This window comes from Muntiacus reevesi, chromosome 2, assembly GCF_963930625.1.
Source record: "Muntiacus reevesi chromosome 2, mMunRee1.1, whole genome shotgun sequence".
Lineage (NCBI taxonomy): Eukaryota > Metazoa > Chordata > Mammalia > Artiodactyla > Cervidae > Muntiacus > Muntiacus reevesi.
In genome coordinates this window covers 72562317-72583821 of record NC_089250.1, presented here as the reverse complement: position 1 = coordinate 72583821, position 21505 = coordinate 72562317, and the positions used below count along the sequence as shown (strand labels likewise).

General features: G+C 55.3%; 2 protein-coding genes across 4 annotated transcripts in view; both read right to left on the bottom strand.

The window, feature by feature from the left end:
* The window catches only part of SLC12A5 (solute carrier family 12 member 5), a 34052-nt gene extending 25639 nt beyond the window's left edge, over nucleotides 1–8413 (bottom strand). The window contains exon 1 of one of the 2 annotated variants that reach the window (XM_065919818.1): nucleotides 8290–8413. In XM_065919818.1, coding sequence (XP_065775890.1) covers nucleotides 8290–8413 — 124 coding nt within the window. Of the gene's footprint in view, nucleotides 1–667; nucleotides 735–8289 lie in introns of those variants that run through there. The other variant, XM_065919819.1, reaches the window with a different exon arrangement.
* Nucleotides 8414–13308: 4895 nt separating this feature from the next.
* On the bottom strand, nucleotides 13309–20602 carry MMP9 (matrix metallopeptidase 9). Of its 2 annotated transcripts, XM_065919817.1 has the most exons (13): nucleotides 20451–20602; nucleotides 19721–19953; nucleotides 19217–19365; nucleotides 18787–18915; nucleotides 18525–18698; nucleotides 18122–18295; nucleotides 17535–17711; nucleotides 17257–17412; nucleotides 16222–16507; nucleotides 15961–16100; nucleotides 15376–15526; nucleotides 15180–15283; nucleotides 13309–13617 (listed from the first exon to the last, which is right to left on the bottom strand). In XM_065919817.1, the coding sequence occupies exons 1-13, from the start codon at nucleotides 20586–20588 to the stop codon at nucleotides 13499–13501; spliced, it is 2130 nt and encodes a 709-aa protein (XP_065775889.1). In that variant the 5' UTR covers nucleotides 20589–20602; the 3' UTR covers nucleotides 13309–13498. The 2 variants fall into 2 exon arrangements, 1 of the variants encoding a protein (XP_065775889.1); XR_010661302.1 differs by lacking the exon at nucleotides 15376–15526 and having other exon boundaries at nucleotides 13577–13617.
* Between the last annotated feature and the right edge of the window lie 903 nt (nucleotides 20603–21505).

Sequence of the window (21505 nt, the reverse complement as noted above, 5' to 3'; positions counted from 1 at the left end):
GAAAGGAGGGTGATCTTGCTTCCCGTCCTGAAAAGGAACCCATGGGAACGTGAGAGGAAGGAGATTCGGCAAAGTAGAGCTGAAAATCCCCGGAGGAGGTTCGCTTCAGTCGGAGGTCGGACCTCGGGCAGCTTTGGGGGAGGGGGCCCGGGCTGCATCAAGTGACCCCTTAAGGAGACGCCGCAGCCGGACGGGGGCTGTCATATGGTTCCAACCCCCCCCCCGTAGGCACCTTCCCCCCCCCCTTTCAGCTGGAAGTCTCAAAGCGAGGGACTGCAGCAGACTGCGCCCCCCCAACCCCCGCGCTCTGCACCAGGACGCCAGGGTCCCTTCTCGGGAAAAGGAGCCCTCCTCCCGCCCGTCGAGCTCCACGTCAGCCCATACTAGCTCTTCCAACCCTTTTCCACCGACTCCCCCGTTTAGCTAGCCCACGTCTGCCCCCGGGCCGTGGGCAGCGGCAAGCCCTCGGCGCCCAGTTCTGGCCCCGGGCGCGGCACATTCCAGCACCTCGCACAGCGCCTGGCGCATTCCAATGGAGCTAGGCTCCAGGCCGACTTGGACGCCCACCGCCCGGGTCAATCCCAGCCTCGCCTCCAAAGGAGGCGGCCCCCCGCTCGGTCTCTAACCCCAGAGCTGCTTCCTCTCCTCGCCGCCCCCGATCGCTTACCAGGGTTGGCTCCCCCATCGCCGTCCTCGCAGTCCGTCAGGTTGTTTAGCATGGTGGCGGCGCGGCGCCGGGCCCGGGGATGGCTGCGCCGCCTCGCCCGCGCCCCTCTGCCTGCCTTCGCCGCTCTCGCTCGCTCTAGCTCTCTCTCGCTCTCCGCTCCACGGAGGAAGAAGCTGCAGTGCCCGCCCGCCCGGCGCACACACACTCGCACACGGACACACGCTCACACCCGCGCGCGCCCCCTCTCAGCGGCGGCGCGGCTCACCTCATCCCGTATGCAGGAGGCGTGAGCCACTGGCGGGGTTTGGGGGGGGGGGGCAGCGACGGAGGGAGGAAGAAGAGGGGACGAGGGGCGGGCAGTGCGCTCCCGGAGGCCCCCTCGCACGGAACGTGGGGGCTTGCACCGGTGGGATGGAGAGGGTGCTGCGGGGGACGGGGCCTCGCCTCCCAGGAGCAGACGCAGCTCTGCCCGCCCCCCACTCTCCAGCGCAGGCGGGGCCGGCACGTGGGCAGGTGCCATCCCGCGCCCTAAAAATAACGGCAGGGAACTAGGTCGCGGCCGCGGGGAGGCGGCCCCGCAGCGGCTGCCTGGCCGGGGGTCTGGTCTAACCCCTAGAGAGAAGATACTAGGATCTGAGGCGGCAGGGGGAGTGCGACGTGGAATATGAGTCCCTGGAGAGCCTGCCTGCAAAGCTGGGGAGGCCGGCCCTGAAGAACGGCGGGGAATCGTGCCCTCGCCCACAATCGCTGCTCAGGAGGCTGGAGCTAGGGATGTGTTGAGGCCAGAGCCTTTACCTCAAGCACCGTGCTGGCTCCCGAGGGGTCAGGGTCAGGGGCTGAACTGTCTGGCTCATCCTGGCTTAAAATGGGAGGCATGAGTCTGAAGAGTTGCAGTGAACCCTTTCCTTCTGTTTAGACCGATAGAGGTCTCAACGTCTCACCTCAAAGGCAAATCACTGGAGTCCCAAAACGAGGGACCCTCCCCCACCCCACTCTGGCGCAAGGAACCTGGGAAGGAGAGGTGGTGAGGAGGAGAAAAGGCGGCAGTGAGGTTCTGGAGCGCCGATTCCCCACTAGGGATGGTGCAGCCTCTGGGGAGGGCAGGCCGGTCGCAGGCTGGCCAGGAGTGGAGCGGGGGAGGGGAGAATGAGGCCGCCTGTCAGTTTGGGACCAGATTTTCTCCTGGGGCGGGAGAGTCTAATCCCCTAATCCAGGATTGCTTTCTGAGGATTCCAGAGCTGACATGCTTTCTGCATTCCTCCCCCTCCCCTGACACCAGTACCCTAGAAGCTTGATTGTCCTGGGACACCCTCAGCACTCCAAGACTCCAGGCTCGAGGTGGTGGGGAAAGATCTTAGGAAGCAGCATCAGCAGTGTGGACCCTGTGAGCCCCAGCAAGATGGAAACATCCAATGAAGAGAGCAGATCAAGGGGAAATATTTTTGAGACTCACCCAAGCTCCCAGCAGTAGCCCTGTAAGTTTCAGCGGAGTTCCAGGCCTGGAGAGGATGGTTTCAATCATCTTAGCTAATGTATAGCTTTCATTTTACAGGTGAAAAAGCTAAGGCCCACTGTTGATGGGGATGGGGGGAAATGACTGCCTATGAACACAATGCCAGTGAATGGCAGAACTTGGCCTAGAATCCCGTTTCCTTTATTCCAGTTTAGGACTCTTTTCCTCAACATAACCTCTTTTGAAATGGGTCCTGCCTCCAACAGAAGAGGCAAAAATGCAGTCATATCCAAACTGCTCAGTGCCTCTGATCCTTGGCTACTAACAAAGGAACAGAGACTGGGTTGGAGATGAACTCTCTCCCTTTTCTTGTGCTCAGGCTTCAGAGGTGCAGGGCCAGAGTGGCCTCTCAGCTTGCAATTGGAGGTGGGCCCAGAAGATCTTCAAGGATCCTAGAAAAAATAAATCTGCACCACTAGCGATCCAGTTCTAGGACGTGAGTTTTTCAGGACCATGGACAGGGCCTGACGCTCAGATTCTGTTGTCACGTATGTGTCACTGACTTCAGACTGGGTCAACCACAGAGTCTTCAGCAGCTAACTGAAGTGGGACTCTGAGGCATCCTCCAGTAAGATAACCCCTTCACTGGATTTTATGGACACTGGAAGGACTCTTTAGGGTGGAGAGCTAGCTATTCAGACAAGGTGTGAGAATTGGGCTTCTTGGTTTTCCCAGAGAGAAAACCACCCACCCACACACAAAAATTGCAATGAGTTTAAATTGGTGACAGGGGTTAAAGGGGTTGCAGGTGGGTAGGCCAGTGTTCAAGAATTTTTAAGCATTGCATTTCACAAACCACCACCACCACTATTATGCTTTTCTACTACTCTGTAGAGACAAGTAATACAATAAAACGTGTAATATGTTTGAGAAGTGCTGAGAAATAAATGCTGAGGTTTTTCAGCAATCCTGGGTGTGGGATGTTCCCCTGGGGGTATTTTCCATTTGTGGTCCAGAGCCCTGGCCACTCAGGAAGGGACTGAGCCCACCCACAGAGAAGATCTAGATCACAAGGGAGTAGATGAAGGCAGTCATGATCCTCTTCCCCTGGTTGTCCCATCTGGGCACCCTCACCAGATCTCCTATGTCACAAGGCATCCAGGATTCAGGGGATAGTGGTGCTGTCCTGTCCTCTGCCCCAAAACTCTGCATTTCCTTGGGCAAAGCTGGGTTCCTCTCAGGCCCTGAGTATCTCCATCTATAGAATGAAAGAGTGAAGCTGCATAATCCCTGGGCCTTCTTCCCACCCTGAAAATTCTCCATGCGCTCTCCATTTATCTCAGACCAAATGCATGGAGCTCTTCACAAGGAGCCAAGACCAACCAAGGAGATAGCCACAAGGGGAGACCCAGTCCTTTGGTTCACAGCCCCCACCTCTCAAGAAGACTGATCCCCATTCTGGCCTCAGGCCAAGCCTCTGCAGTGAGGCTTTCAGAAAACACATCGCAGGCACCTCCTGCACTGGCAGCCTGGCCTTGGCCAGTAAGGGTGACCCTCAGCTCTGAGCCCCAGGAACATGGCTGCCAGCTCAGTACCCCATCTCCGCCCAGAGCCCTCGGAGGATCTATGGCCAGGGGCATCCTGTCATTAAATCATCACGAGGTGCAGAGCCTGCCATGAGTCTTATTTCTCAACTCTGAGTCTCTAAAATTCATCTCCCCATCCACTTATGCTTCAGAGAGAGAGAGAGAGAGAGAGAGAGAGAGAGAGAGAGAGAAGGTCAGGGAAACTGCCTCCTAATATCAGGATTTGGACACTGGAAAGAACTTTGTAAGTTATTTTTTAACCAGTCCTCATATCTGGGGAAACTGGAAGAAATGGAAAGAAAATAGAAATGGAAAGCTATGAATTCGCTCCATGGGATGAGCCTGTGGCAGACTAGGGACTAGAATCTGGCTCCCTGAACTCCAGTCCAGGGTCCCAGCCATTGAATCAGGACAAGGAGCTGTTTGGAAGAAACTGGAGCCACTTGATTGGGTCCTCTTTCTATGAAAGGTAGGCATAGTGTTCCTCTTTCTGGCTCAGTCCCTATCCACCCTTGTCTCTATATCATTATCCCCACAGCCTAAACCACCCACCCCCAGCTCTGGCCTCATGGAGCTAAGGCCCTGAACTCCATTCTTCACTCATCTCTTCCCCACTGGGAGGGCCCCTCCTCTAGACCCAAGCCCTCACCATGAATTGATGAGTCTGGGGCAGAGCACGCCCCCCCCCCCCCCCCACACACACAGGGCCCGCCGCAGACACGTCAACCACCATCATCTCCGTGGTAACCAGGGGCTTAATTAACAGGCTGCAGGCCTGTCACCATGGCAATGGCACCCCAACAGCCCCCCGTTCCTCTACAGATTCGGTCCATCTTCCCTCTTTCTCAGCCAGGACCCCCTTCTCACTGTACCCACCCCCATCCCCACCCCACCTGGAGAAGCTGGTGCCTGCTGATCACTCTGGTTCATTGAGAAGAGGGGAGGGGAGGTGAGGGGGATGAGAGAGAGAGAGAGAGAGAGAGCAGCCCATCACCATGGCAACTACAGCCCCGTTCATAACCAGTTTGTTGCCATGGTAATTCCCAAGGCTCACCTTGGGCTGAGGTAGTGGGCAGTGAGGTTCGGAGGCCTGGGCTGGTGAGTGGGTGACCGGAGAACTCCTTGGATAGGCTGGAGAGCTCCAGATCAGATATTTATACCAATAATTCAGTGTTGTTCTTCCCAATTTACAGATAGAGACTGAAACATGAGGTTTGGGTATGGGGGAGGTAGAGAACATCACCTTTCTAGATCATCAAAGAATCTAAGCATTTTTATGGCTAGAAGCACCCTCAGATAGCTTCCTGTTCAACTTCTTTATATACAGCTGGGGAAATTGAGGCCCAGAGACGGGAAGAAATGTGCCCAAGACCACACCACAGAGCCTGGGCTAGAGTGTGGAGGGGCTACACTGTGGTCTTGCTCCGCCCCCCGCACAAGTTGGCTCCCTCTCACTCCATGGGGACACATCTCAACTCCTGTTAGTCTTAGCCAGGCCCAGCACTCTTCCCAACACTCTGTCTTCCTCCATGAGAAACAGACATAGCAAGGACCAATACAAAGGATGGAGGAGTAGCTCAGAGTTGTAACAATTGATCCCAGGTCCAGCCAAGTAATCATCGATCTTCCCATGGTACAGATGAGGCAACTGAGGCATGTGGGCAGCCCAGGATTACTGGTAGATTCAAGAATCAGCTTTTGAATTGCTTCATTCCTTCCCCATAAGTCGTATCCCCTCCTATCCTCTGGCAACAGGAAGCACCCCCAGGGACAACAAACTCCACTCCCTGGGTCCAGAATGAAAGACAATGCTTGTATGTAAATGAGCTACAAAAGGCTCCCCCAACCTTCCCCCACCTTTCACATGCTGCCGTCTCTCCCCTAGGACCTGGGTGAGGGCAGCTGGTGGGGAGAGCATCCCCCCGGGGCCAGAGCACTGGCTCAAGAACAGCTGGGGGAAAAGATACCACCAGATTTTAAGTTCTCCTAGGGAGCTCTTATCTACTTCCCCACATACTGGCCTACCAAGGAGAGGTCCTGGAGGCTGTCTCAGGGCCTAAGAGGTTAAAAATCCCCAGATTAGGGGAAGGGATAGTTAGGGATTTGGGGAAGGTCATATACACACTGTTATGTTTAAAATGGATAATCAACAAGGACCTTAATTCTGCTCAATGTTATGTGCCAGCCTCGATGGGAGGGAGCTTTGGGGGAGAATGGATGCATGTATATGCATGGCTGAGTTCCTTCCCTGTTCACCTGACCACCACAACATTGTTAATCGGCTAGACCCCAGTACAAAAAGAACAAGTTTAACATTTGGGGGAAAAAATCCCCAAATTACTCTGAAGATGGAACTTCAGTAACCTCATGCACACAGGTACCCACCCCACAGATAGACACAGAAATACACACAGCAACATGCCAGTCAGCACGGTGGCATACAGTAACACACATAAGTACTGACTCACTGACTGTCCCACGGGTCAACAGAGCTAACGTGGGATGCTTCTCCCTCAAGACATGCAAAGATACACACACACCGCCTCTGCCATAAGCCCACGGCATTCCAGATTCACATCCAATTTGCACACACACCTGCACACCCAACACTGGGAGCTTTATATTACTTCAGTATGCAGGAGCTTGGAAATGGGAACAGGAAGACTGAACAGTCACCTTGAGATAAGAGAGAAAGCCATCTTATTTTCAGGCCGGGGGATGGGGAATGGCAGGAGAGAAAGCAAAAGTAGGGGAATTAGGAGCCTACAGCCCCTCCCCCTCTCACCTGATGAGCAGTAAGCACGTACTAAATGCCCAGCTGAGCGCTTCGTTGTCAGAACACAAAGGTAAAAGGATGAGGTCCCTGCCCTGGATATGTAAGAGACACACAAGTAAATAACTTCCATCCACTGGGACATGTGCTATAATGGTGCACTGGGTGGGCAGAAGAGGAATGTCTACCTCTGCCTGGAAGTGAGAGAAAGTGAAAAAGAGTTTCAGAAAAGGTTAAATGAGCTATAACTTACAGAGTAAGTAGGAGTTTCCCTAGCTAATGGAGGTGGGGAGAACAGGGACAGGTATACCAGGAGCAGAGGAGGGGAGATTTTGAATGACCGACTAAAGGTTTGCCATTTATCCTACAAATGATGGGGGTGTTTACGAACAGGAAGCAGGCAGACCAGTGAGGAGGCTGGGGTCATGGCCACATGAGAGATGATGGATGTTTGGAGCAAGGTGATGATGTCAGAAGGAGTGATGTGGCCAGATTCAGGATTTGTTTTGAAGGAAGTGGCCAAGACATGAGGACCACTCAGATCTTGTAGGAAGAGAAAAGGAGGCATTGATGGCTCCTAGAGTTCTGACTTTTAAATCTGTAAGAATGGGAAGAACATCACTGAAAATGAGAAAAGGGACAGACATTATGGGAAAGATGAAGAAAGCAAAGAGCCCCCCATAATCCGAGTGACCACGTTCAGGATGCGGTTGGTTTACGGGACTGGAGCCCTGGGGAAATTTAGGCCTCAGTTTGGTCATTTATTCAATGCAGAGGTTCGCCAGATAAAACCCCTAAAAGGGTTTTTGGTGCTTAAGTTTGCTGGGGTCAGGGTGAGCTCACCTGCGGCTCAGCAGCGACCCCTGGTGGCCCGAGGAGGCTCATCCTCCCCACGTTGGGGCCACTTGAAGCGAATTCTCCACTTTCCTCCCAGACCTTAGAGGCATAAGGAGACCCCTGCGGAGAAGACTGAGTGTGCATCCAGGATGCTAATTCTTCACCGAAGCCTAGAAGGATCCCTTCCCTCCTCTCTCATCTGTACCCTGCATGTAACCTCCTTTATAAGGCCACCACGATGGGTCCTCCAGGAAGATGCCCCTGCTCCCGCCAGAGCTGGCTCCACCCACCGCTTGTGGAACTGGAGCAGAGGGAGCTAAGTGAATCCCCGCAGGGACAGGACTAGCGTCCCCATGGATTGCGCCCAGGATCTTAGCTGCCCGGGGTCCCAAACTTCTCTCTCCTGTCTTCTTTCCGGGATCTCCAAGGAGCTGTCCCCGACGCCTCTTGGGGCACTAAGGATTGGAGACCTAGCGACCCGGACCAATGTTTCTTCCCTCCGTCGACTCCACCCCTACACTACTAGCCCGTACCCTTTCGTCTCTGGTCCCGCCCTTTTCTGTCCGCAAACCATGATGGTCTTGCCTCCTCCCATTGGCTCTGGACCCACACGGCCCGCCCTCTCCCTATAGCCCCGCCCCCTACCCGAGATGACCCCGCCCCCTGACTGCGCCCCGGCTCTGCTCCCGAGGCCCTAACCTACGTATCATAAGACCCGCCCCCTCCCCTCTAGCTCCACCCTCTTCCGTGTGTCCCCGCCCACCTCGAATCTGGCCCCTCCCCTCACCATTGCTCCTGCAGCCCTCCTCGGTCTCCCAGCGCCCAGCTCCTCTCCCTTCTCCAGCCTTCCGAGGGGACCGACCCTCTCCCCACCGGTCCCAGTCCCTCCCCTCCCAACCAAAGGCCCGCTCGCCGTGGCCCCGCCCCTGCCTCGCCCCGCCCACCCAACAAGCCCCGCCCCCGCGGCCTCTACCTTTGGCGTCTTCCCCCGAGAGGCGGCGGCGGAGGTCTGCGGCTGAAGGCCGGTGGGGCCCCGGGTCCGAGGTCCCGGCGGGCCCCGCTGGGGGCAGCGACGTGACGGTGAACCTGCGGCTCATGGTGTGGAGAGGCGCCGGGCGGCCGCGGAACCGGCCCGGATCGCACAAGTGGCCGCAACCCGGCTCCGGGAGGCAGAAAGAGCGGATTCCCCCTCCCCGCCGGCCGCCCCCCGCCGGCCGCGGCGCCGCGCAGGGTCCTAGTGCCCGCCGGGCTGTGGGCCTCCGTGTCTGACCACGTGGTTCCGGGGCCTTGGGCTCTCAATTCCGCTGGAAGCTCTTTAGGGTCCAACCCGCTGCTGAGAGCCACCCCGGCACCAGGTGTCCCCGTGTGTGGCTCCTGGAGCTCGGGTTCTCCTCGTCTAGGTCAGGGCTTCCCTGCTGGCTCAGACGGTAAAGCATCTATCTGCAATGCAGGAGACCCAGGTTCGATCCCTGGGTCAGGAAGATCCCCTAGCGAAGGGAATGGCTACCCACTCTGGGACTCTTGACTGGAAAATCCCATGGACGGAGGAGCCTGGTAGGGTTGCAAAGAGTCCGACAGGACTGAGCGACTTCACTTTCAGGTCTCCTAAACTGGATTTCATTCACTCAATACATCTTGATAACGCCCCTGCGGCACTCGTTGGGGCACTGGGGATATAGCATTGGATGAGATGGACTGGCTTCCTGTCCTCGTGGGGCTTACATTCTAATGAGTGAGAGGAGAAAGATTACAAGTGAGCAAATGAATAGACAGGACAATTTGAGATTGTGGTATATGTTAAGAAGACAAGGTGGGGTCAAGGGATAATGATTAGGAGGAAGGACTACTTTAAGGGATGGAGTAAGAAGACCTTTCAGAAGATGTGGTATTTGACTTGAGCCCTCACAGATGAGGAGGAGCCAGCTAAGCAAAGGTCTGGGGGAAGAGCCCTCTAGCAGAGAAAATAGCAAGTGCAAGGGCTCTAGGACAGTTCAGGGAGCAACAAGAGGGCCAGTGTGTCTGGAGCAAAATGAGTGGAGAGGCAAGCGATGGGGCAGAGATGAGGTGGGGGAGAGGAGAGCAGATCATACTGTGACTTGAAGGCTTTGTCGAAGAGTCTGGATTCTTATCTACAAGAGAAGCCATGGGAAGTTTCTGAGTAGGGGAGCAATGTGCTGTGACTTACATGTTAACAGGGTCACTCTAGCTGCTGGGTGAGGACTCAGCTAAGGGCACGAGTAGAAGCTGGGAGTCTAACTAGGAGGCTCCTGCAACTACCAGGTAAGAGGCCATGATCGCCAGGCTGGGGCGGTGGCAGTCCAATTCCGGATACATTTTGGAAGTAGAAACCTACATGACCCTCTGCTGGATTGTATGTTGCATGTAAAGGAAAGAGGAGTCAGGGAGGGCTTCTGGACTCTCATGCACTGCTGGTGGGAGTCGAGTTGGGCAAAATCATTTTGGAAAATTGTTCAGTCAGCTAAAGCTGAGCTTAGACATGCCTGTCTACTCAGCAATTCCACTCCAAGGTTTGTGCCCCAAAGAAGTGACAGCTCCTGTTCACCAAAAGACATGGACAAGATTGTTCATAGCAGCATTATTCATGATAACCTCAAACTGAAAGTTACCCAAGTGCCCATCAATAGTAAAGTGGACAAATAAGTAGTGGTACGTATAGAGTGAGGACCATAGTGGGAATGAACAATCTTACAATTCGCAAACAATATGGATAAAATATCATATGGAACAAAACCCAGACACAAAAGAGTGTGTTTGTTGTTCTTTCAGTAAGTTGTGTTCAACTCTGTGACTCCATGGACTGCAGCACGCCAGGCTTCCCTGTCCTTCACCATCTCCCAGAATTTTCTCTCAAGAGTCTTCTCCAACACCACAGTTCAAAAGGGGTGAGGGGGTAGTGATTAAAAAGGGGCATGAGGAAGTTTTTAGGGTGCTCAGAATATTTTATTTCTTGATTTGGATGTTAATGAGACAGTCATGTTCAGTTTATGAAGATGTATTGAAATGTACACTTATGAAGGGTCTACCTGTCTGTATGTGTGTTACATTAGAGCAGTATTTCTCAACTTGTGGCATTGTTGCCCACCAAGGAACAGTTGGCAATATCCTGAGACATTTTTGGTTGTCACAACTGGAGGAGGGTGGTACTAGCAATCCAGTGGGTAGAGACTGAATGGCCTTGAGCAACAGGTTCACCATCATGTCCCTTCACTCACCTGTATGTTAGGGCCCACAAGAGAGGGAGGAAGACTGACCCTGAATGGGTCTAGCATCTGTCCATGGATCCTAATACCTCCTGGAGGAAGACGTCAAGCCTCCCACAATGTATGGACCGTCTCCCACAATAAAGAATAATTCAGTTCAAATTGTCAGTAGTGCCAAGGATGAAAAATTGTGTGCCAGGATAAGGAGCTTAACAGGTCCCAAGATTTTAGGGCTCATCAGGTGTTACATTTGATTGAGGGCAGATGATGTTGTCTTTTATTAACGTGGTGACTACCCGTGGATGAGTGTGTTTGGAAGGTGGAGCCCAAGAGCTCAGTTGAAACAGGTAGGCTGAGATGCCTTTCTGGCACCCAAGGATCATGTGGAGTCAGCAGTCGAACATCTGAGAGTTCAGGGGAGAGGGTAAGGCTGGGGGTGTACGTTACAGAATCTTTAGCAGAGAGATGCTATTTAAAGCTGCGGGACTAGACGAGATCACAATGAATGAGTGTACACAGAGAAGACGTCAAGGGATTGAACACAAGGGCATGCCATCATTTAGAGGTTGGAAAGCAGAATATCTAGCCAGTGAGAGAGGAAGAGAACGCAGAGAAAGGGCTGACCCAGAGACCAAGTGAAGAAAAATTTCAGGAAGAAAAGGCATTATTCAGAGTCCAACAAGCCAAGAGATGGTATGAAATGAGCCCAGAGGAATACCTACTGCATCAGGCTAAGAAAGATCATAGGTGTTAAAAAGTGATTTCAGTGGAGGAGTGGAGGGGGAACTAGGCTGCAAACGACTAAGGCGAAAATGGGAGACAGTCTAGACTGTACTTTGGGGAAGTTTTCCTCTAGTTGGGGGTGGGGAATAGAGAAATGGAACAGAACTGAGAGAGAGAGGTCCAGAGAGATTTTAAACAGGTGATATTAAGGAACATTTGTATTTCAGTGGGAGTGGATCATTCCTGAGTGAGAAATTAGGAGAGAGGGCCCCACCCACAGGCATCTTAGGAGAAAGTTGTCTAAAGCCCTTCTTAAACTCCCACTTGACCCCGGGTGTGGACGATGATTAAAGTTGACCAAGGCCATCACTTCCACTCAACCTGCGACAACCCTTCGGTCAAGTTCCTCTGCTTTCCTGGAAGATCAAATCCATCCTCCTCAGCCTACCACTTCAACCTTCTCTCATCTAGCCCAGACCACCCATCCCTATTTCAACAATTCCAGAACCCTCTCTGCTCAAACCACACGTTAGAGTTCTGAGTCATTTCTAGTTGCCCCAAATGCCCTCTTTATTGGAAGGACTGATGCTGAAGCTGAAACTCCAATACTTTGGCCACCTGGTGCAAAGAACTGACTCATTTGAAAAGACCCTGATGCTGGGAAAGCTTAAAGGCAGGAGGAGAAGGTGACGAGCAAGGATGAGATGGTTGGATAGCATCACCGACTCAATGGGCATGAGTTTGAGCAAGCTTCGGGAGCTGTTGATGGACAGGGAAGCCTGGCGTGCTGCAAGTCCATGGGGTCACAAAGAGTGAGACACGACTGAGTGACTGAACTGAACTGAAATGCCCTCTTGCGTTTTCTCTCCTCCCAGCTTTTGCCCCAAGAGCTCACATTCCAATGCCAGGGTCATCACTTACCAGCTCAGAGAGTGCAGGTGAGCTATGTAATTCTGTGCCAGCAGTTACCTCATTTATAAAGCGGGGGAAGGAGTGATGGCAATAGTAATAGTACCTCTAAGGTTAAGAGCAGTACAACTCTCATAGAGTTGTGGGGTTTTTTTTTAAACTTTTTATTTTATGTTGGAGTATAGCTCATTAACAATGTTGTGATAGTTTCAGGTGGACAGCAAAGAGACTCAGCCATACATATTTACGTATCCATTCTCTCATAGGGTTGTTTTAAGGACTGGCCGTGTTAACACACTAAAGCATGTGCAACAGTGCCCAGAATATAGTCAGTGCTGTCCTAGGAGTAATTCCTATCATCATGTACGTCACTGGATTTTCTTTATCTACTGCCTTAGATCTGCGTACTTAGGTTGTTGCCAGTGTCTCAGTCTCTGAACAATGCTGCGGCTTACATTCATCTAGGTGTTGTTTTGTGCACACATGGGTGAGGGTCAGAGAGTAGGAACATATTTAGGCTTAATGGTTAAGACAGTCCTCCTTGCACAGGAAGAAACTCTTGCTCACCTTTCCAGATTCAGTTCAAGCTCAGATGTCATCTTGGCTGAGAAATGTTTCCTGACTTTAACCACATGCAGAATCTCTCACACACACGCACACACACACACACACACACCCCATTATTCTAGAATAAAGGGTCACACCTGCAAGTGTGATGCCACCCCCACCAGCCACAGAATCATCACTTGTAACTAAGGTGGACTTTCTGAGAAAGGAGATGGAGTTTGGAGCCTGCATTTTAAACAAGTTTTGAGGACTCTCATGCACCTGAGAATTTGAGGGCTACTGAGAGGTCCTTGAGGAGAGAAATGTAGTTCAACTCATTTTTCTATCCCCAGGGCCCAGCACAAGGCCCAGCTCCATGTAAGGGCTCAATAAATGTTTGATGAATGAATATTAGGCTGGCCATTTCCTCAGCTATAAAATAGGAATAATTTCGTTATACCTTCCTAATAGGAAGGATTGAACGTTAATATTTATGAAGTGTTTTAGAACACCGCCTGGCGCATTGTAAGCTCTCTGCTGGTTATATACGTACATGCAGGCATGCATACCATACATAAATCTGCTCCTCAAGGTTAAAGAATCCACATTTATTAAAAACATTCTAACAAGAAAGGAAGGTGGGAAGAGAGGGCCCAGCCCACCTCCCCTCCTCGTCGTCCTTCAGAACAGATCCACTAGTTGGGATCGGCAGACTGGCTCATTCCCTATTGGGAGGGTCCCGGAGGGGGCCTCCACCGCAGTGCTGAAGCAGGCTTGGGAGCCCTAGTCCTCAGGGCACTTCAGGAGGTCGAAGGTCACATAGCCCACATAGTCCACCTGATTCACCTCATTCCTGGAACTCACGCGCCAGAAGAAGTGATCCTGGCAGAAGTAAGCTTTCTCTGCAAGGGAGAAAATGGACCAAGAGGGGTGATTCCAGCTCTCCCCCACACATGGACACCAACAGGAGTGTGGTCTTTACAGTCTCGCTTTGCCCTTTCGAAGTCTTTCCAAGGTTTCCATACGACATGTCTGTTCCCCACGCCACCCCGGAGACACTGGAGGACACAGACCTCCATGTCCAAGGCACACACAGGGCCTGGCACACAGTCGACACTCGGAACAATTCATTCAACAAATCCCATTCATCCATCCAACATTCATCACGCCAAGCACTGTTAGAGGCACTGCTACAGCAGAGGGAAAATGCAGGCGTGATCTCAGTTCTTTGGGTGCTTACATGCAGGTGGGGTAAGACATATGATTAACAAGCAAATGCATAAGTAAAGGAGGTTGGTTTTGACAATAGGGAAAGCAATGAAGGAAATGTAAGTGAGCAGTCGAATGAATTGATAATGAGGGCCAGAGAAGGCCTCTCTGAAGAGGTGGCCTGAGTGCTGAGACCCGAAGGCTAAGAGGGAGGCATCCCAGTGACAATCTGGGGAAAAAACCTTCCAGGCAGAGTGAACAACTGGCACAAAGGCCCTAAGCTGGGAATGACCTTGATGTGTGCAAAGAACAGCCAGAGGCTGGTGTGAGTGGAGCAGAGCAAAGGGGATGACAGGAGGAGGGGGAGGGGGTGGGGAGGGGGGAGGAGAGGGGTCAGATCAGGTTGTGTTAGTTCCTTCGACCTTGCATGCCCTCCTCCTCCTAGCCCCTCCCTCCTCTCAGAAAATATATTTGAAGGTATTGGGACAACCAGTGTGGCTTGGAGTAGGGCATCTGCAAAGGAGGTTGTAAATATTTTGGAGGCTGAGCCAACAGCAGTTGTCTGCTGATTGGGGGTGAGCAGTGGGAAAGAGAATGAAAGGGTTAACTCCAGCTACCATCCCCATTTTACAGATGGGGAAACTGAGGCTCTGTGAATAGCAGTGACTTGCCCAAAGTCACTCACACACATCTATGAAATGTCTTATTTATCACTGTTTCTCCAGTGGCAGCATGGTGCCTAGCATGTTACAGGCATGTGATAAATATGGTCTAATAAAGCCTCCATGCAAACCAGGTGTCCTGTGCTATAGGGGAAAGAGCTTCCAGCTGGGAGGCAGGAAATCTGGATTCTAGTTCTGGTTGTGGCCCTGTGTCATCAAATGGTCTGGGAAGATCCCTCACTGCGGGGCATTTGCCTCAGTCTCCACCGGCTTTTTCTTTCTGGCTGGGAATTTGACCAATCACTAAGGCAGGGGCTTCCCTGGTGGCTCAGATGGTAAAGAATCTGCCTGCAATGTGGGAGACCCGGGTTCGATCCCTGGATGGGGAAGATCCCCTGGAGAACAGAATGGCTACCCACTCCAGTATTATTGCCTGGAGAATTCCATGGACAGAGGAGCCTGGCGGGCTACAGTCCATGGGGTCACAAAGAGTCAGACACGACTGAGCGACTAACAACACAGAGTAGGGGAAACTACCGTGGGAGGTATCTCTGGGAGGGATCCTCCCCCTGACCCTGGCTCTCAGCCCTCACCTTGGTACTGAAAGATGTCGTGCGTGCTCATGGGCACCCCGGGGAACATCTTGTCCACGGGGGTGACGCTCTGGGGATCCACCTTCTGTGTCTTCACGTCGAACCTGCAGGACGGCACCGAGGAGACAGGTGCTGACTCGGCGGGCAGTCGGATGGCGCCCGGGCTCCCCCTGCTGGCGGTCCCCGGGAATCTCACCTCCAGAAGCTCTGCCCACTGAACAGCAGCGCCTTACCCCCAGGGCGCGGGAGGGCCCCGGTGACCTGGGCCACTTCCGGGCCCAGCCCCAACTTGTCCAGACGCCTCGGGCCTAGCACCGACGCGCCGGTGTACACCCACACCTGGCGCCCTGCCGGAGAAAGGCTCACATCGGTCTGGGGCGGGGAGTGGGGTACACACCCCCTTCGAATGTCAGGAGAGAACGCAGCGAGGCCTTTCCGCGCCAGGCGTGCCCGCAGTCCCCGCGCCCAAGGAGCAGAGCCCCTCGGTAGGGCTGCGCCAGGGTGCTGGGAGGAGGGCTGAAATTCAGCCCTGCTAAATATCAGGGCTTCCCCAGTGGCTCAGACGGTAAAGAATCTGCCTGCCATGAGGAATACCCGGGTTCGATCCCTGGGTGGGGAAGATCTCCTGGAGAAAGAAACAGCAACCCACTCCAGTCTTCTTGCCTGGAGAATCCCCATGGACAGAGGAAACTGGCGGGCTACAGTCCACAGGGTCGCAAAGAGTCGGACACGACCTCGCGACCAAGCGCAGCACAGGGGAGGGAGAAAGACGGAAACTAACCAGAGAAGAAGAAAATCTTCTTGTTGAGCGGATCCTCGAAGGCGGAGTCCAGCTTGCCGGGCAGCGCAGGCCACGTTCTCTTGACAAGGAAGGGACCCTGCACCCGGCGGCCCCCTCGCTCAGAGAGTCGCCAGTACTTCCTGGGGACGCGAAAAAGGAGGGGCGTGGCACCGAGCCTGGAACCGACGGCCAGTGGGCGGGGAGACGCAGGCAGGTCCCGCCTCCAAGCCCCGCCCACGACCGCGCGGCCCCGCCCCTCACCCAGCCTTGAAGAAATGCAGGCGGTTCCCGATCTCCGCGATGGCGTCGAAGATGTCCACGTTGCAGACGTCCTCCGCTGGATCCGGGGACTCCGTCGGGGCCGCAGAAGGGCCAGCCGTGGGAGGACCCGTGGGGCCAGCTGCCGGGGGCCCTGTGGGGCCAGTCGTGGGGCCCTCTGAGGGGCGGACGGTGGGAGGCCCCGTGACGCAGACCGTGGGGGGAGCGGTGGGCTGGGGCTCGGCGGCGGTGGTGGTAGGAGGCCGTGGTTCAGGCTCAGGGCGAGGACCTGAAAAGAGATACCACGTAAGACAATCCCTGTTCCTGCATCTCTGTGCCTTTGGAGTATCTGCTCCCCTGTGTCTACCTGGAGGTCCCTGGCGCTCTCCCCACTTCAGATGTTGTAGCCTGCCTTCCCCCAACCCCGGGCTGGCAGCTTCCTTTCACACACTCACCCCCACCCCCAGGCTGGTGGGAGAGAAACCTTTTTTGAGCTCTCAAACTGGGTGCCAAACAGTGCTGGGAGCTTTATAAACGCACATTAGCTCCTTTGATCTTCAGAAGGGGGGAAAAAAAACCTATGAAGCAGATTATTTAATATTTTCATTTTTTGACGCAGAAACATACTAATGATAATAAATGGTGATAATAATAAAACTATCAAACATTTATATGGTGCTTGCTATATGCCAGGCATTATTCTAACTCACGTAAGCCTCCTAACAACCCCATGAGGCAGATGTTAGCCCCACTTTATAGATGAGGAAGTTGAGGGGTGAAGTAATCTATCCAAAGTCATCTAGCCAGATAGTGGCTGGACTGGCTTTTGAAACTATGTCCGTCTCACTCTAGAGTCCAGGTTCTTTATCACCATCTCCAAGCACTGACCTGGCAACAGTTGTACCCCCCAGCCTCAAGAGCTCTCAAAGATAGATATCGGAGTCCTAACTCTCCCCTCCTCCCTATTCTCGGGGTGCTCCGAGCCGGCAGAACCTAGCCCTCCCCTCTCCTCCCTCTATCCCTGCCCCACGCCCTCACCATACAGATGCTGGATGCCCTGAACATCGTCCCTATGCAGGGGGTGCTCCTCGGTGAATCTGTACATGGGGTACATGAGCGCCTCTGGCACGGAAGAGTGATCTAAGCCCAGCGCGTGGCCAAACTCGTGTGCGGCCACAAGGAACAGGCTGTATCCTGGACGAAAGAAGGGAGCCTGAGATCGGAGCCCTGGACCGAGCTCCCAGCCCCGGGCATCCCTCCCCATCACCACTGCCCTGGCTGAGCCCCCAGCCTCGGAACCTCGGCACCCCGCCCACCTTGATCCGGGCAGAAGCCCCACTTCTTGTCTTTGTCGAAGTTGGAGGTGGTGGCGCACCAGAGGTGCCCATCATTGCGACCCTCTGTGGTGCAGGCCGAGTATTTCTTGCCCAGGAAGGTGAAGGGGAAGACGCACAGCTCCCCCGCCGCGTTGCCCCCGGTCACCGTCGCATCGACTGGAGAGACCAGAGTCTCGGGTGAGCCAAGTGGAGGCGGGGTGTTGGGGGGGCAGTGAAGAGCCAGGGACGGGCCAATCGAGAAGCTGGAGAAACTGGGAGGCTTATTTTAAAAGCCCAGGGGGAGTTGTGGGGCACCGCCGACCTCTGGCTAGAATGATGGGCGGGGCCCGGGGATCGCAGACCTAGGAGGAGGCTGCAAGCCTGGCTGAAAGGCCACGCCTCCGCGGATGCGGCGGCGGCGGCATCTGGAAGGCTGGAGGAGGAGCTGCGGGGACTGCAGGCCGCGTCAAGGCCGTCCTGAGCACCGACGGGAGCGGGAAGACAAACGGACGGGTGGAAGGGCCACGCTTGGGTACCAACTCGGAATGAGGGCGGGAGGCTGAATCAGGTAGGTGGGTCAGAGGTACCTCGGGTCGGGCAGAAGCCGTAGAGCTTGTCCCGGTCGTAGTTGGCGGTGGTGGCGCACCAGCGGTAGCCGTCGGAGCGGCCGTCGGAGGTACAGGCGGAGTAGGAGCGGCCCTCGAAGGTGAACGGGAAGACGCAGGGCTTGCCGTCCGCATTGCCGTCGTTGGTGTAAAGTCCTGGGAGGCCCGCACGATTAACTGAAGGTGCCGCGAGTTTACTGACCCACGAGCCTCCTGTGTCCTCCTCCCCTTTCTCGCCTCGTCTCACAGAGGAGGGAACTGGGCCCAGAGAACAGGAGAGGGGTTCGCAGGCCACCCTCGGCATCAGTGGCAGAGCTGGGATTAAGAGTGGCAGAGCTGGGATTAAGAGCCAGCGCTCTGGACCCTCGGGAGGGTGGGCACTCACTCTCACTGGGGCAGAAGCCGAACTGGCGGTCGGCGTCGTAGTCGGCGGTGGTGCTGCACCAGAGCATGTCGTCGGAACGGCCGTCCGTGGTGCAGGCGGAGTAGGAGCGGCCCTCGAAGGTGAAGGGGAAGTGGCAGGCGGCGCCCTTCGCGTTTCCGAAGTAGGTCGGAACCACTGCGGGAAAGGGGGACTGGGGTCAGGGGGACCGGTGATGCGCGTGAGAGGAGAAGGGAGTAGGGGCCGGGGTAGCTCGGGATCTCACCAACGCCTTTGCCCAGAGACCACAACTCTTCGTCGTCGAAGTGTGCATCTCCCTGAATGCCTGCGCCAGGAGGAAAGGCGTGTGCCAGGAGCCCATGCTTTCCATCGAAGGGATACCCATCTCCGTGCTCTGAAGAAGCGGGTGGAGAAGAGAGTGAGCCGCGTACGGTTGCGCAGGTTGTGCACTGCCCAAGGGCGCTGGCCTAGCTGCGGGTTAAAATCCGGCCTAAGAGAGCCGCTGTTCAACATTTGCTGTCCCAGTGCAGTGAGGTGTCGGTCAGGAGGGGACGCCATAAGGGCGAGCGGCAGCCAGGGCTTCGGGGACAGGCAAGAGAAATCCAGGTCCAGGGCCCCCTCTCATCTCTCTTTGATCCTCCCAACTCTGTCCCCATCTCAGATTCTCCCGGTTTTCCCCTTCTTCGCGTTCTCACCTCTAACACCAAACTGGATGACGATGTCGGCTTCGCGGCCGTACACTCGAGTGAAGGTGAGCGGCGTCACCGCGCTCCAGAGCGCGAAGGCGCGGGCAAAGGCGTCGTCGACCACGTCGCGCGGCAGGTCTTCCGAGTAGTTTTGGATCCTGGAGGGGAAAGGCAGGAGGACAGAGGGCAGAAGTGAGAGGCGGGAGCCGAGCCAGCAGCAGCACCCGGTGTCTCCGCGACTTCAGATACACAGCGCTGCCTGCGCTCCACGCTTTCAGCTCGAAAGCACTTTCAGACGCATTTTTCTCTTTGGAGTCAGATGGCGAGGTCCATTTCCCGCCGATAGGGGAGACGGAGGCTCCAAGGGGGAGCCACTTGCCTCAAGGCGGGCACATTCAGAGAAAGCCAAGGATTGGCCCAAGACGGGACGTGTTCGCCAACGGGCGGCGCGCGGGGACCCGCCTCTCGCCACCCTCTGCGCCCCGCTCGCCCCCGCGGGGCCCCGTCGCGCACCAGTAGGTGATGTTGTGGTGTTGCCACTTGAGGTCGCCCTCAAAGGTCTGGAATCTGCCCAGGTCCGGGACGCCGCAGCGCGGGGCTCGCATGGCGTTCAGGGTGGCGCTGTCCAGCTCGCCAGTCTCGGGCAGGGACAGGCGCCGCTGGAAACGCAGCAGAGCTCGCCGCAGGGACTGACCGTCCTCGCTCAGCTCTGCCCCAGGAGTGTACCCATAGCGGTACAGGTATTCCTGCGGAAGCAAGGGCAAAGGTGTGGCAGCGCCCTGCAGCCCTTTCTCTGCCTTACCGGGCAAGGACTCCATCCCTCCCTGCTCTCAGGGACTAGCAACAGACACTGTGTCCAGTACTCGGTACCCTGGACACCAGGGCTTATGCCTACCCCAAGAATCTCCCCTCCCTGTGGACATCCTCAGCTCCGTTCCACTCCAGGATGCCCCTGTCCAGTGCCTCCCTCAGGGCCCCCTAGGGTTTACCCCTGTTAGCCCTCATCCCATCGCCACTCCAGAACCCTTCCCCATTTCCCACTGCCCATCTAGGCAACCCTCATTAGCCTGTTTCCAGCTGTCCCTGTCCAGAATCTCCCAGTGCCCGTTCTCAGTGCTCTGTTCTCCAGAGGTGCCCATCACCCCCCCACACACAAGCCCCAGAGTATCTCGTCTGAGACCCCGCGCCCCTCCTGGGACTCCCGGCCAGCCCTTCCCAACTCTAGATGGGGGAGTGTGCCTACCTCTGCCAGCTGCCTGTTGGTGAGGTTGGTTCGTCGTTCTCCCGGGAAGACCACAACGGTGGGCTGGCGTGGTCTGGGGGTGGCAGAGCAGCAGGCTAGCACCAGGAGCGCCAGGACCAAGGGCTGCCGGGGGCTCATGGTGAGGATAGCACTTGGTCTGGCTGCAGCTGCCCTCCTGGGGGCTTTAAAGAGGCTGTCAACTGAATCAGTGACCCCGCCCCTCTCTGACAGGCCACTGGCAAGAGCTGACTCAGGGCATGGCGTGTGTGTGTGTGTGTGTGTGTGTGTGTGTGTGTGTGTGTGTGTGTGTTGGGCAGTCCCAGCATGAGAAGGCAAGGCACGGGCTTACACCACCTCCCCCCCTCCCTCCTGCCCGCAGCCCCCATTGCCGAGTCAGGCAGGACCCCAGACCCAACAGGAAACCACAGGCCCACAAGGGAAGGATTGGGTTTTGCAAACTGCAGAGCTTGTGGGAACTGAATGAGAGGGAGGGGGGGCAGGCAGGACTGGCTGGAGGAGGCCCTGAGTCCTCCATATGAAGACCCCCGAGAGGTCAGCCTAAGGGAAAAGGATGGAAAGTTCCTGAGACTTCTGTCTGAATCAGACGATCCCCGCTTCCTGATCAGACGCCCTCCATGGACCCTCCTCACACTCCCAGGCGCTGCCCTCTTCTCCCTGGAAGCCTGCCTTGACTCAGCTTCCTCTCCCTGCTCCACCTGGGGGCAGAAGGAGTGGGCTCCGCTTGGTGGAAATCGGGGAATTCCATGGAGACAATTCCTGGTTTTCAACAGACTGGATCCTTCAGAATAGCACAGCGGTGGTGGGGGGTGTGCAGCAGGTGGGGACGGTGGGAGTGTTGTGGCGTCTGGAAGCCAGCAGACATGGCCTCATTCCTTCAGTGCCTTGGGCAAATGTCTGCACCACTGTGAATCTGTTTCCTCAGCTGTGAAAAGGGGCCCTTTTGAACTTTACCCCTTTTCCATAGCCAGCTGGGTCCTGCCATTCAGGGCGGCAGCCCGCTCAGTGGTCTGCTATGTCCCAGGCCCTGGGATACT

What these genes read in the sequence shown, in the direction of transcription:
- MMP9 (XM_065919817.1), bottom strand. Translation starts at nt 20,588, where the DNA reads ATGAGCCCCCGGCAGCCCTTGGTCCTGGCGCTCCTGGTGCTAGCCTGC. An exon ending in CGGCTTCTGCCCGACCCGAG is followed by an intron (nt 17,712 to 18,121) that starts GTACCTCTGACC and finishes TGGTCTCTCCAG; the next exon opens with TCGATGCGACGGTGACCGGG. An exon ending in GAAGATTTTCTTCTTCTCTG is followed by an intron (nt 15,527 to 15,960) that starts GTTAGTTTCCGT and finishes TTTCTCCGGCAG; the next exon opens with GGCGCCAGGTGTGGGTGTAC.